This window comes from Delphinapterus leucas, chromosome 6 (genome assembly GCF_059928025.1).
Source record: "Delphinapterus leucas isolate spDelLeu-1000000601 "Yukka" chromosome 6, BTC_Dleu_Yukka2, whole genome shotgun sequence".
NCBI lineage: Eukaryota > Metazoa > Chordata > Mammalia > Artiodactyla > Monodontidae > Delphinapterus > Delphinapterus leucas.
In genome coordinates, this window is record NC_143134.1 from 36,516,075 (window position 1) to 36,530,760 (window position 14,686).

At 51.5% G+C, this 14,686-nt stretch overlaps 1 protein-coding gene across 1 annotated transcript; it reads left to right on the top strand.

The window, feature by feature from the left end:
* The first annotated feature begins 6,400 nt into the window (after positions 1 to 6,400).
* On the top strand, positions 6,401 to 13,802 carry LOC149748905 (NUT family member 2G-like). Its single transcript, XM_089913002.1, has 6 exons — positions 6,401 to 8,306; positions 9,264 to 9,392; positions 10,440 to 10,612; positions 11,065 to 11,360; positions 11,765 to 11,881; positions 12,402 to 13,802. Exons 1-6 carry the CDS (start codon positions 7,525 to 7,527, stop codon positions 13,194 to 13,196), a joined length of 2,292 nt encoding a protein of 763 aa, XP_089769128.1. The 5' UTR covers positions 6,401 to 7,524; the 3' UTR covers positions 13,197 to 13,802.
* Positions 13,803 to 14,686: the final 884 nt, after the last annotated feature.

Genomic DNA, 14,686 nt, shown 5'->3' on the forward strand with positions numbered 1-14,686 from the left:
CTACCAAACACATGTATAAACACCCTAGCATTCTCCAAAGAAATACACTTTGAATACTCCTAACAACTCCATACCTTATGAACAAGCTTTGATAATGCATGCACCTGATGACGGACACACACACGGATTAGAATACACAAGTAAGAAACATGGAAATATCTCCAGCAAACCATTTATGAAACAACTTCCATATATCAACTTATCCCTAGCTATCAGGAGCCAGCTCACACATATACAAGTACTAACAAATACCGGTATCACATATTTCTAATACATATAAATGCAATTGTCCATCTTCCCTGTAGAAACATAGAACCCCACCTCTCTATCAGATACACATATACTCACTTCCCAAAATACATAAGCCTAAGAGGCTCCTACTGAAAATTACAAATGCACAGCCTCAGCAAATACTCCTCCAAGTGGCCATGCCCCTTGAATACACACACAAACTCATTTAACACACAACTCTCCACAAGTCCCAAATAGAACCACAATTACCCAGTACACTACAAGTATGCAATAATATCACCCTATACGCCCTTTCTTCCAAATACACATACAGTACCACACTACTGGCGTATACATAACCCCACATTCCCAACCTCTCACACGGAGTTAACTCTGCCATCTTGCAGAATACAGAATCATACAAACACAACATACCTACATATACAACATCCACCAGTCCCATAAAATAGTCACAGACTTGCCCTCTACACATCCAAATATACATAGACAGCTCCTGAAAATGCACACACACAAACACCCCGTAACCATACAACATGGCCTGAATACACAAATGATCAGCCTACATTCCCCAAATATACAAAACAAACAGACTGGACACCCAAAGTAATATACACCACTACTTTTCCTGACATTGCCCTTATGCATATGCAGATAATCCTTCCAAATCCACCATTAGACACACACAAATCCCCAAATTCATAGGAGAAAAGAACACATGTAAACATATTCCCCAAACACCAAATTACAAACACCTAACCACCAACTCCTTGAGTATGCCTGCGTCACATCTCAACACCCTCCAAATACAGCACTCACTCTTACACACTCTCACAAAAACACAGGCATGACCTCCCTTCAAAGTCAAATATGCACAGACAAAACCAACCCGCACATTTGACTACATATCAGATTCCCACCAACCAATTAAATATGTACAGACCCCATCTATGCTTGCAAATCAATCATGATTTGACATCAGACTACAAATACGTGTTTAGGACCACATTCAGCAAAGCTGCTCCCATCACTGACAAAAGAATGCAGTTTGAACATAAGTGTTGATTGACGTTTTTATGATAAGAAGGAAGGCACTAGTGAAACTATGAGTGTGTTCCTTCGATCTTCACTCATTTTCCAATCACCTGAGCTACACCTTTGGAACCAGATGAGGGTTTTCAACTCGCAAGAACTTCCCTCTAGCTTGTGTACTCTTCACAACGCGCAGACTAGAACGGCACCTGTTTAATAGCTCGCACACACTATTTACCCCGCACTGTAGGCCCCGCAGCCACTGAACCCTTCATGCAGCCGGCTCCCCACTGGTGCCAATAACCCTGGGGTAAACACCTCAAGGGAATCGAGCTCTATGGGGGCGTGAATCCACATTGTGGCGAGTCTCCTTACACCGACAAGGGCACAAATAACCCACAGGGTGAACAACAGCGCAGAGCGGTGACACCTGAGGGCTGAAAAGTCCCCGTACCCCTTACCTCAGGATTTCTATAATTGATACTAGAGGCCGCCATGAGAGGCACCGCCCCCGCCGGACGGCCTTTCGGGCCCCACCGTCCGCGCTTGCGCATGCGTTCCTGTGTTCCGGAGCAGGCTGCCCCAACAGATGCCTGCAGCCATTAGAGGACTGCGTTCGGCGTCCCCGAGAGCCCCGCGCCCAGTGGGCGTGCGCAGCCGTGCAGGCGCGGGGCGCGCGGGCATCTGTTCCAGGAGGTCTTTGCAGGAGAGGAGAGAAATGGAGGGTCGGGCACGCTGCGGAGCTTGTCTGGCGACGCTCCTCGCCGGGAACTTTCGTGACGGTCTCTTCTTCAAACCAGCTCTTGTGAGATGTGCACTTGTGATTTTTATATTGCACACGTGAAACCCATGCACTTAGCTACAAAGTGTTCTGGAGAGCTCCGCTGTAAGCACAGTAGCCTCAAATTGGGGCAAGTGCTTTCATGCCCTTTGGACTGCAGTTCCTTGGTTCTTGTTTATGCCTTTCAAAGAACAGTAGGTGTTTTTCCTAGCAAGCCTGAAGTTTCTTTTAAAGAACAATTCTAGCAAAGAATTTCAGACCTGGGAAACACTCTTAAGATACTGTCTCCTGACTCCGTTCCTAGAGTTTTTCCAACGCCTTTACTCTTCTAGAATATTTTTTCTCAGTGTATTTAATACATGGAGGTTGTTCAATAAATGTTGATTCACAGGTGTGTCCTTTGTAGGGTTTTGGGTTTTTTTAAAAATAATTTTGAGAAAGAGTTGACAATCTGGGCCAATTTCAACACAGCAGGTAGTATGGGAACAATTTTAATTTCCCTCCCACCTTTTTTATAATATCTTGCAGAATTTCAGTTGACAATAAAAACAACAACAACAAAAATAGTAGCAGGATCAACTTACTGACCTGACTTTGTAATACTTCCCAAAGAAACTTCAATCATCAGATCCTATTTTTTGTCAGTTGCAAGATTAGAACATTTCTCACTCAACAGGATGCCTCTGAAGACCCCTCACATCTAACAGCACTAAGCGCCTCCAAGTGCAGAGACTTGAAAACCCCACAAGACACAAACATGGTATCTCTTTGTTTCTTTAATGTTTCGTGATTGAGTGGAAGATGAACCGTCTTCTGAGGCTTGTGATGCATGTCCAGAGATGTTTTTTCTCAGTAGTCAATGCCTGCCCCCAGCCTCTGTGCAGGAATAGTCAGAGATCATGATCCAAAGGACTTTTAGATACTCCCTTCTGTGACTGGTCTTCCCAAATTACATTTGGGCTAATTTGATTGACTCTGGGGTGTAGGATTTTGAAGTATTACAGAAGTGATTGCAGAATTGGGACTGGCTAAATTTGCACAGTGCAATTTTTGTATCAGTGGCCTTGAGAAGAGTCCTTCAAATACTGTATCAGAATTATGAGTGAGAATCTTGTAAATAATTGGTTGAATGACTGAACAAAGGGAGGAAGCAACAAGGAAGCCTGACTTTCTCGAGTGCCTGGGTACAATATTTTGCCTCACCGTCCCTCTAGTATAAAGTAATTGGTTGAAAATCATTTAAGTTTTCATTATAAAAGCTCCAGTACTGAGTGATATTCACAAATTGTTTATTTTTTTCAGTCCCCAACAGGAGTTTCTTTAGATATAAAGTTCACCATGATGTTGCTTGAAATATTCTCACCTTATCTTCTCATCTTCTTCTGAGTCAGTTTTCCTGACAAGGGGCAAGGAACTTCTTAAGCACCAACAGGAGTCTTTTTCACACTGTGGAACAGTCCTTCTAAACCTGTTTCCTTCCCCAACACCCCACAATCAGTAGGAGTTCTACTGCTGCTACAGCAGTCAGTGAATCTCGTCTCCCAAGAGATTTGGTTGCCATCCTCTGAGGTTTTCACCCTTCATCTCCCTTGACAAGTTTCCTAACAGTCCTCTCTTCTCACAACACAAAACATGAATACTCTTTCATATCATTTTGATAGTGATAAACTGACTGACATGGATTCTCAATATGAAAATAATAATCAAACAAGTTTTTTAAAAGGAATGCTACCATGGTTACCATGCAGATGGGACCATATGCAATGATGAGCCTAGATTCTAAAGAGCAAGTGTATGTAATGCAGACAGGAAATTAACAAACTTGTAAGCAGGGCTTGCAGGCTAGGATTTAGATGGAAGTGGGTTTGTATGAATGGGGATTGGAAATTGGTAGATGAACTCTTGGCATTGTCTCAAGGTGCACATCCATCTCATGGGTAGTGGATTTTTAACACCTAGAAAAACCAGGGCTCTAGGATGTTTAGTCCCTTTAACATAAGGAAAGAGAAGAAGATTTTCTGCCTTCTTGTTCCTTACTTCTGTCCTTACCCCTACTACGCCAAGACGTTCAGTGCTATATGATGGCTCTTCCAAATCCATTTCATCCAAAGAGCCTACAGATTTTGTGTATGTTTACAATTGTGTTTTGTGTTGGAGCCAAGATGCACACTTGAGTCTCTTCACTCCAAGTTCTCTTTCTCATAAGGATGAGTAACTAATAATAGCTTAGTATGTTCTAATTTTTTGGTAGTGTTGCCAGATAAAATACAGATTTCAAGTTAAATGTAAATTTCAGATAAACAGGAAAAGAATTTGCAGTAAAAGTATGTCCAAAATATTGCGTGGGACACAGTTATACTAAAAACAAATTCATTGTTTATGTGAAGTTCAAAAACCAAATTCAGTTAGGCATTTGTTACTTTTCTTTACTAGATCGAGCCACCCTATTCTTTCAGGTGCTTTGAAATTTAAGAGACTGTAGAAATTCTTGTTCTAGGAATCTAGTGCAGAAACAGAGGAGCCACAATACCCATACAAAGACAATCATTGGAAATATCCTCAGATATATTGGAACATAGATGAATTTTCAACTAGAAAAAAAATGAAGGCATTTTAAAAAATGAAAATGGATTGCATTCGTTTTTAGTTGCATGACGTATCTCTGGGAAGATTTTAATGAAAAGGGTAACACTGGTTTCCTCCGGGAAAGAGGATTGGGTTGACAGGGGAAAGAGGTGGGAGGAGGACTCGCCACTGCATGTTCCATTTTGCACAATTTAAATTTGAACCATGAGAAGGTGTTACTCGCTTAAAATATTATACTAAAATCATTTAAAAGGTAAAAAACTAAATCTTTAACAACCATGGAATACTATGAGAAAGACATTAGTGAATTCTGGTCTTGGACATGGGGACTGCATGACAGTTTTTTGATGGCCGGGGGCTTTCCAGCACAAAGGATCATTAGTAAGGCTGGTCCTGCTGGATGTTGGTTGGAGCACAAGGACCACTTCCTTAGGAGTGATGTACATACAGCAGTCAAAGACACTGCATCTGCTGAGACAATCCTAATTTCAAATACTCAGTTCCATGTGGCCATTATTTATGTTTATCAGACTAACACTTGGGTATTTTGTTCAGAAAGTCTAGTCTCTGTTGAAGTAAGTCAAGAGCCAGGTAGGAAGCAGAGTGTGTTGAGGGACACAAAACTAGGTTGATGGATAAAGAAGTAAAAGTAAGGGACCGTCATGTCCAAACTCTGTGCCGAGAATCAAAGAAACAGTTTATAAACTGCCTAAAGAGGCACATGCCAATTGTGTTGTCACTGTGGGAGGTGGAAGGAACTTCCAGTTCTTGCCTACCTGGCAGAGCCCTCATGGAGTGTCTCCCCTACCCACCCTACCCAGAACCCCCTGGCCTCTGCCTCTCCCCCACTGCAGAATGTTTTAGCCCACATTCTACTGTTTAGATTCTAACTTGTCCCTCCTTTACTTGGATCCTGACCATCTGATGAAGCAAGTCACTCTCTGGGTCCTGGTCTTGATTCTTCCCATTGATGCTACCAGTCAGCAGTAGTCCGTGCCCAAGCCTGCAGGGTGGCTTCAGAAGGAGGTAAGCCTATAGGCTGGGGGTGTGTTCTCAGAGACCCTGCCATCCCTCACATCCTTCGGGTTCACACGTGACACTTCACTATGAGCACATAGTTGGACTGAAGTAGAGGGAGAAGAGAGCACTGGACACACAAGGACATTTCACCTGGGGAGACTGGGGAGCCTGAAGAAACCTGAGACTGCACTGGGGAGGAGGGGTCATTGGAGGTAGATCAAGAGGAATTGCCCTGGCTATGGAGAAAGGATGGCAGCAGACAGGTTGATTCTTTCTAGAGAGGAGACAAGCCACTCTGAAATGTATGTGTAAGGATGTGTGTGATGTCCTGGTGGTGACACAGGGAGGGTCATGAGGAAAGCCTTGACCTCTACTATGTTCCTGAGGTACCTGAAGCTTGCCTCACCATATCTTTCAAAGGGATTTGAACAGGAGCCTACTGTATCTCAGGGGGCCCTGGGGAGAGATGGTCTTGGTGAGAAAACCATTCAATGGGGCTGTGTGTGGCCACACCTGTAGTGAAGTGTCCTCTCTGAGAGCTAGTCAGGAGGTTACTCTAACTGCCGCAGCCCACACCTCGTCCACTCCTCCCAGCCCAGAGCTCACTTCTCAGTTCATGTAACTGTTGCCTTGGATTCAACAGGGGATGGGCAACCGTGTAACTTCAGCCAAGAGAGGGCTCAGGTTCCTGAGTTGCTCTGAATTGTTCTTCCTTTTGTGGAATCGCAGTACTTCAGACCTACTTCATCTTGTCCAGTATCTCATGGTGGACGTTCAGGCTGCCTTGAGAGGAAGAGTTTGTTCATATTTCATGTCACTCCTTCATGGACAGGGAACAGATGTGGAGTGGGCTTGCTTCGGGTGGAATATCTATGAAGGCTGCTTCCTCTTTTAAAGGGGGAAGGAGTGTAGCCCAGGGTCAGAAAGACATTCTGTGTTATTACTAAACGTCCTATGACACCTGTTCTGGTTAATTAGGTGCACTGTGGTGTGTACCTTGTTCTCCTGAACAGGCATGTGTTCCAGAGAACTTGATCGCCATGGCAACTGGCTTATGCCTGCTTCTCAGATTGCCTTACCATTATTGGAAGCTGGAAGGGGAGGACCACAGGCGGTCTGTACTCTCACGACCAATGTAACATAACAATTCCCTGGCCCTTGTTTAATCCTCCGCAGCCATCACTGGCTGTGAAATGACAGAATCTAAGGGACACGTGCCTACTTCTCAGACCACCCCCACCTCCTAGGAACAGAACTCCTGAGTGATGACAGTGACTTTGGGCACTGGGAAGGGGGTGGCAGGACCTGGCCCATGTTACGTACCTGCTGTGGGTTGTTCTGAGATGCAGGTGCATTCTGGGCCGGTGTTATGGGTTTGTATCAGGATTCCATTAGAGAGATATTTTCCAGCATTTTGTTTTGTTTTGTGAGGCTAGGAAAGAAAGAGGGGATTTATACTGAGTGTCAGGAAAAGGAGGACTGAGGAGGAGGTGGGGCCCTAATGTTTTACACAGTGCCTTTGGGTGCCTAGAACTTACCTTGCAGGAGGTCCCTACCTGCTAGTACGCCGGCTGAGGGGCATTTCTCACACAGCGGAGGTGCACACAGTTTCAGGTCTTGGGAGACAGCCTGTGAGGCGTAGCTGCCAGGGGCTGCCTTAGGGAGGCTCTCCAAGTGAGTGCTTGCTGAGGCATTTCTTCTCGGCAGGCAGGGGTCAGGGGCCTTGGTGGATGGGTGCAGGGTCACCAGTGGAATAATTCTCAACTGGAGGTCAGGGCATGAAAAGCACTTGAAGACATTTGCACGCTGCAGTTTCCTCTGTACAGGTTTCTCTCACCCGTGGAGATTACACTCTGATGCCTCAGAGAGCCTCTGTCCCACTGACCCATCTCCTCCTCCATTCACTCCTTTCCTTTGCCTCAACAGCATCTCCAGTGCTGGGAACGGATGTCATCATGAACCCTGGTGCCTCCTTGTCTACTTTCACGGCAGTGCCCTTTCCTCCACCCATTCCTGGCGCCCAGCACCGGCCACCCTGGGGGCAGAACTTGCCACCTCCCATCACCCCAGCATTCCCTCCTGGCAGCCTGCTGCTGCCAGCTTTCCCCACGACGCCTTTGGTGACTAATGGTGGCCGTGGACCCAGTGCCCCTGGGGCTTGCAACCTCACTGTCCAAGTCAGGTCACAAGGGAGGCCAGTGGAGGCGCCCCAGACTCAGACCTTTATCATAACTCAGGGCCCCCTCACCTGGAGCGCTCCAGGAGCCCTCAGCGGGAGTGCTGCATGTCCTGCACCCGTATTAGTAACAAACCCTGCGATGGAGACCATTGTGACTGCTCCAGCTGTTGGAGTTACTCAGGCTGGCAAGGGAGGCTGGACCCCAGAATTTCCTCCTCAAGCTCCACCACTAGTTGCCCAGCTGGTCCCTATTATTCGCCCAGTGAACTCTGGCCCATGGCCACATGGCACTTCCAGGGAGGGCAGCCTGGCCACCAACCAGCCCTACGCCTCGCAGGGTGACTGCTCTATCCCCCAGAGCGTGTACAGTAACTTCCGACGTTGGCAGTGCCTCAAGCCACTGGCGCGGAGATACCTTCCCCAGAGTCCTGATGCAGAAGCTCTTTCCTGCTTTCTCATGTGAGTGAACGCGCAGGGGGTCATGAGCTTATCGGAGCTTTTAGATAAAGAGGACCTGGGGATGCACTCGCAGGTTAGGTTTCTAGGGATACTGGAAGCAAGGTCTGAGGGTGATGTCCATGCTATGAGAAGGCACATTGTCGGTCATATGGGTGAGCCTGCCAGTCCATGACGTCATGACTGAAATGTGCCTTATCTCAACTGACCCCACCACCCTGAGAGTCTAGCCAACTTGCTCTTCCATGATTCTCATGGTACTATGGACTGAAGACTTGCAGTCAGAGAGGGTCGTGCTGTAAGGTGAGGAGCCAAGGAGTGGATGCCGCAGTCTCCTGTGGTGCCGTCTCCTTTCATACAGGACTTGAGTGTATGTGGCCGGGGGAGGTCACTTCAGAGGAGGGGGAGGAGCGCGGGGCCCAGGAGAGCGCTTAATGCACACCTCGACTTCGTTGTCGTGGAGAATTCCACTAGGAACAGGGTGACGGTAGAGCTCTCCTAAGGGCGTGGGCTCTCTCCCACTAGAGCTGTGAGCCTGGCAGGCATTTCCATCCTAAACGTCCGGTCCCTCGTAAAAACGGGACAGTCACACTTCACTCAGAGGACCGGGCAGAAGACTCCTTGGGCTAATCTATGAAGTGTTAGCAGATGGCCTGGCACATGCCATGCCTCATTGACGATAGTGATTTTTCTTACGAAAAGGCAGCCTTGAAGAGGAAAAGAGCTCCCCAAGGCACAGTGTCCCAGCTGTAGCCTGGGAGTGGAAGGTCATCCTCGAGTGAGTGTGAGGCGGTGACAGCAGTGGCCGGGAAGCCTTGTCTTTGCCCTCCCAGACACCTGCCTCCCACCCTCCTGTTGCTCAGTCATGCTGTGTCGAGTGATGTGTGGTCCACATTGGCGGGTGGGGTCAGGCAGGTGGGGGCTGGGCTGGGCACAGAGACTGACCCCAAGGTCTTACAGCCCAGTGCTTCGATCCGTGGCCCGCCTGAAGCCCACCATGATGCTGGAGTGGGGACTGTGCAGGGCCGTGCACGAATGGCAGCGCGTTAGCAACTTTGACCGGATGATCTACTATGAGATAGCAGAAAAGTGAGTCAGCGTACTGGGCCCAGGGGCTGCGTGGAGGCTGAGGCGAGTGGGTGAGGGCAGGGTCTGGCCATGGGGATGCTCATCAGAGAGGACAAAGGAGAAGGGCTGTCACCAAGAACAGGGGCCCCGCAGCCCAGAGGACCTACTGTCCTCCAGAAACCCCTCCCTCACCTTGAGAGTTTGGGTCTTCTGTCCGTCCTCCACCAGGAGCTCTGCCGTCCCCTGATTTTGACCTACCCTTGCCTTGACATGAAGGTCTCAGGATGGGGCAGGGTGACGCTGTGAGTCCAGTTGGGGTCCAACTCCGGCCATATGGGCTGAGCCGGGGAAAGAGCTCCACCCGCCAGCCTGCTGCTTCCTTAGTGGTGGGTGGCTGGCGGCCACTGACATAGATTTGGGACCCCCTCTCCTCATGAAAAGTGGCCTGAGTGGGTACCCTGGCATCCCTGAAGAGGCTGGGGAAGCCAGCTGTCGTCAGCCCGAGGGTCTCTGGCACTTCCGTTGTTGGCTCCATGGTAATCCCCTTGGTTTAAGAAAGAAAAGCAAACAAACGAGCGCCTCTCAGAGGAAAGGAAGGCCTCTGCTCTAAGCTCAGCATCCACGTCGTCCAGCCTCTCCTGGCCCCCCGTCTCCAGGTCTCTGTTCCAGGACTCTCAGTCCCAGCCCAGGGTCCTGGATTCGGGCAAGGACCCCTGTGGGGAACACATGCCTGTTCCAGCCTCTGGCTGTCAGCCCTTCATGTGGTTCTGGATGGGGACGGGGGGCATGAGGAGGGTGCCCCCTGGGTCAGCCACATGTCCCGTTGACCTGGTTCAATTCAGCGACCTGGGTCTATGCTGTTGAATGCCGTCCAGTGCTGGTGAGGCAGGAAGGGTCGCAGATCTTGTATCAGTTCCAGGAGCAGCTCTCTGCTGTGGACAGCACCTCACAGGGCCTTGACAGCCCCAAGGCACATCCTCTCCCAATCCCTCATTCTTGGCTGCCTTTGTTGGGCTCCAGAACCCAGGCCTTTTGCTCAGGGTGGCCTGTGCCTCCGTCACCCCCCAGGTTCATGGAATTTGAGGCCGAGGAGGAGATGCAGATTCAGAAGTGGCAGTGGATGCAGTGTGCGCAGGACCTGCCTCCTCCAGCCCCACCGAAGCTGGATCCTCGGGGGCCCCCAGCCCCGAAAGTGGGCCTTCAGCCAGGCACCCAGGTTCCCACTGGAGTTGAAGGCACAGGTAACAGGGGCCTAGGGTTGGCCACTGTCCCCACGTGGATCCTTTACCTTCAAGACAGGGGCCTTGGTCTTTCAACCAAAACAGCCACTGAGGCAGGGGGTGGGGGCGTGGGCTCTCAGCTGCCCTTTGTCACTGCGGGGTATTGACTTGGTCAGTTTTGTAACTCCTCTCACACCTCCCTGTCAAAGGACCCCACACAAAGTCTGCCTAGGAAGTGGGTTTGATGGCGAGACCCCTAGAAAATTGGAGGTTCCCCACTTCCTTACTTGTGACTCTCTTAGATGCCCCCCTTACCTCCCCTCTCCAACAGTGCATGAGGCTTCAGGTGGTCCTGACCCCCCCACACCCACATCAATGTCCCCCAAACAATGCCCTCTCCAACGTGCGCTCGGTGGTGAGGAGGTGGACTGGGAGTCCCTCACCTTCCTTCCCTTCCTCCCGCTCTGCCTCAGCCTGTGCTCCCAGGATGTCCAACCCCAGGGCCCAGCCCTCCCGCCCAAAGCCACACAGGTCCCAGCAGCTCCCGGAGCCCAAGGCACCCAAGGAGATTCCCCCTGAGGCTGTGAGGGAGTATATGGACATCATGGATGCGCTGGTGGGGCCCGTCCACTCAGCCACAGGCGAGTCAGATGCAGAAGGTGGAGAGGACGGAAATGAGCTGAAGCAGGAAGACGACGGCATCTACTCGGACCCGGGCCTCTTGAGCTACATTGACAAGCTGTGTTCCCAGGAGGACTTTGTCACCACGGTAGGCTAGGCCTGGAGCCTGGGGTCTACAAGATGCCAGGGCATGGAGCACTCAGCACCCAAGTTCTGGGTTCTGCTCAGGCCGTTGGGACTTAAGCCCAGTTCCTTGTTCCTGAGTCTGATGTTAGGGGAAGTGTGTGCAGATGTATGTGTGTACGTGTTTGTGTCTGTCTGTGTGTATGCCTTTGTGTGCCTGTGTATGTGCTTCTGTATATGTGCTCTTTTGTGTGTGACTGTGTATGAGCATGTGTGTGTGTGTGTGTGCACGTGTGTGTGTGTGCTGAGCATCCCCGCCTTGTGGAGGAGAGTGGGGTGGGTCTCTGCTTTTCACTTTCCCTCCGGGTCTTCTTGTCTCACAGGCCGCTCCTGGCCAAGGATGCTCACAACCTCTTCTTTCTGTCCGAGGTGGAGGCAGTCATTCACCCTCGATTCCTGGCAGAATTGCTTTCCCCAGACCCACAGCTGGATCTCTTGGCCCTAGCGGAGGAGCTGGAGCAGGAGGAAGGGCTCACCCCCGAAGAAGTGAGCCAGGGGAGGGAGAGGGACACTCAGGGAGCCAGGGGACCCCAAGGGAGGGAGACCCCAGGTGATCCAGAGGACAGGGGAACCCAGATGACCCAGGGGAGCCAGAGGAGGGAGGGATCCCTGGTAGAACAGGGGAGACAAGGGACACCCAGGAAGACCAGGGCACGGAGGGACCCCAGTGAACAGGGGAGAGGTAGGGCCCCAGAACCAGAGGGCCACCTGGCGCTGTCCATCCCTCCCCTGCCTGGGAGGCCTGGCATGGGGAAGGGCCTGTTCAGGGGTGGGTGCAGTGCAGGGTGAAAGGAAGGAGAGGATGGGGAGCTGGGAGGGGAGGGAAGGGCACAAAGCTGGGAATAAGGTGCAGGAGGATGGCAAGAATGCCACAGTGTCTGTATTTGGATTCAAGTCCTGGGATCCCCCGTCCCCTCCTCCCCCCCAGGGCCATTGTCCCACTGCCCAGGGCTCCTCCTCTCACATGTGTGTGTGGAGCCAACACTGTCCTCCTCCCTCCTACCAGCTGGTGCAGAAACGACTCCTGGCCTTGAAAGAGGACGAGGGTGTGCGGGCAGGCCCCAGTCACAGTGCACCCGGAATGTGCTCAAGTCCTTCTGAGTCTGACACCAGTCAAGGTGCCCAGAGGCACGACCAAGACCCCGATCTAGGGGTCAGTGATGAAGCCTGCCCACCAGAGATTGATTCTGAGGCTCCTCATAGGCTCATCCAAAGAGAAACTGGCCTGTGCAGGCCCAAAATCTTTGTTCCCTCTCGAGGACGTCAGGAGGTCTCTTCATTCCGGGCCGGACGGCCCTCCCCTCCCCAGGGTCAAAGGCACGCTGGCCCTCTACGGGGACCCAGGGATGCGTCTGTTCTCAGAGAGGCCTCTCCTGTTCAGGAGGCCCGAAGGCCCAGGGACGGGTCCGGTGAGGACAAGGTGAAGCTCCCTGGGATGATCTTCATCGTGGGCACTCAGCACAGAATGAGGCCTTTCAGTCTGTCCCAGAGTCCTGCCGATGCCTCAGGCCTGGCATCCCCTGGAGGTTGGGGGGCCCGCAGTGCTCCCCACGCCCCCTCCCCTCAGAGAAGAGGTCTCAGCCCAGCTCCACCAGCCACTCCCAAGTCGAGGAAGTGGGCTCTGTGTGAACGCCCAGCCGCTGCTGAGAAGCTGCCCATCCCCTTGGCTGGCCTCGGGGTGTCTGGGAGGTCAGGTTTGGCTCTTGGGCCGGCTCGCCCCTCACAGCCGAGAAAGAGAAATCGTGACCCATTTGTCACAGAGAGGAGAAGGAAGAGGAAGAAGAAGCACTGCAGCCAGTAGGGGACAGCTGGGCTGGCCCTCCAGGGCGGCCCCCAGGGGAGCCTAGGGTCTCCTTGTCATCCCACTGCTGACCCTGGATGATGTAGGGGAGAGGGAAGGAGGGCAGGACCACCAGAGTGGGGAGGGGGTGCGGGATTGTGGAGGGTTAGAGAGGTGGGAGATGTGGTTGTGGCCAGCTGTGGGTGGGAGCAGGACCCTTGGAGTGATGCATATCAATTGTGAATAAAGATAGTCTTGGTGGGAAATGCTCTCAGGCCACTGTCATCTTGTTCGTGTTGCGCTGCTCCACAGAGAGCGATCCAGAGAGGAAGGAAGGATGAGGGAGGTCACAGGAGCTCTGGATCTACAGGTGGCCAAACCTTTCCTCCACATAGACAAGGACCCCTCAGGCTGCCCCTGGGAACACACAGCTCTCACTTTCCCCAGGGACCCCCTCATCATCCCCTTCTCTAAAGCCTGCTTGGCTTGGGGCCTTCTGGGGCCTCTGTACCATCTTCTGCATCCCTGATCCTTCTGGGGAGGCAGAGCTGCTTTTGTGCCTTTCAGCCCTCTGGACACTCACCAGTTTCTAGGATGGAGCCTGGACACAGCCCTTGTCATTATGGAGCTTCTCTCTGCTTCCCTGAAGTGGCCAGGCGACGGCGCTCGGATGACCCTCCGCTCATCCAGGGTCTCCTGTGTGGGGGGAGTGACCAGAGAGGAAAAGTCTTGGCCATGGGGACAGGACTGTCTGCCTCGTCGTAGCGGGAGTATCCTCTACTCCCACTGGGATTATTGCAATGTGGAGAGTGGTGGACGCAGCTACCTCTTAATCCCAATGAGGATGCAACAAGGGGAATGGGTGCGGGGAAATTCATGGGGCACCCGAGAAAGGTGTGTATAAGGGTAATGACAGTTGGGCCCCTTTGTGGAACTTGTGGGATTTCTGTGCAGCAGCACCTCGTTCAACTGAAGGAGGAGGACCCATCTGGCTGTGGCTGTGGGGACTGGCCTTAAGGGCCTATGGGTGTGCAAAGACACCCCAGAACTACTGTCCCTTCCCTTTCCACGCATGGCTGGACATGTGTGTGTATTGGTATCAACACTGATTTGTATTCCCATATAAAACGGTTCCTCCTAACAAACTATGACCGCGTTTCACAAGAACAGCTTGCTCACAGGGGCAGCAGGGTTGGGGGAGAGGTGTCTGTGGCCCCAGGTCTGGGTGGGAGCTCGGATCCATGCAGAGGAGTGTGGAGGCCTCAGTCACCGTCCTGTGGGTGTCGGCAGAGACTTCGAATCATCAGGGCAGGGGAAATGACCCGCTCATAAGTGTGAGACAAGCAAACAATGAGGGCCAGGGCGCAGACCCCTGCTGTCTCCCCGAACTGCCCCCGCTTGCAGCCTGTTTAGCCCCCGTCATGGCAAGTGCTTGCCCACCTCTGAAGCCCCTTCCTCCTAACGCACTCAGATGCTCTGATCCTTTGTGAACCTGCGCTGGGCCTCACCCC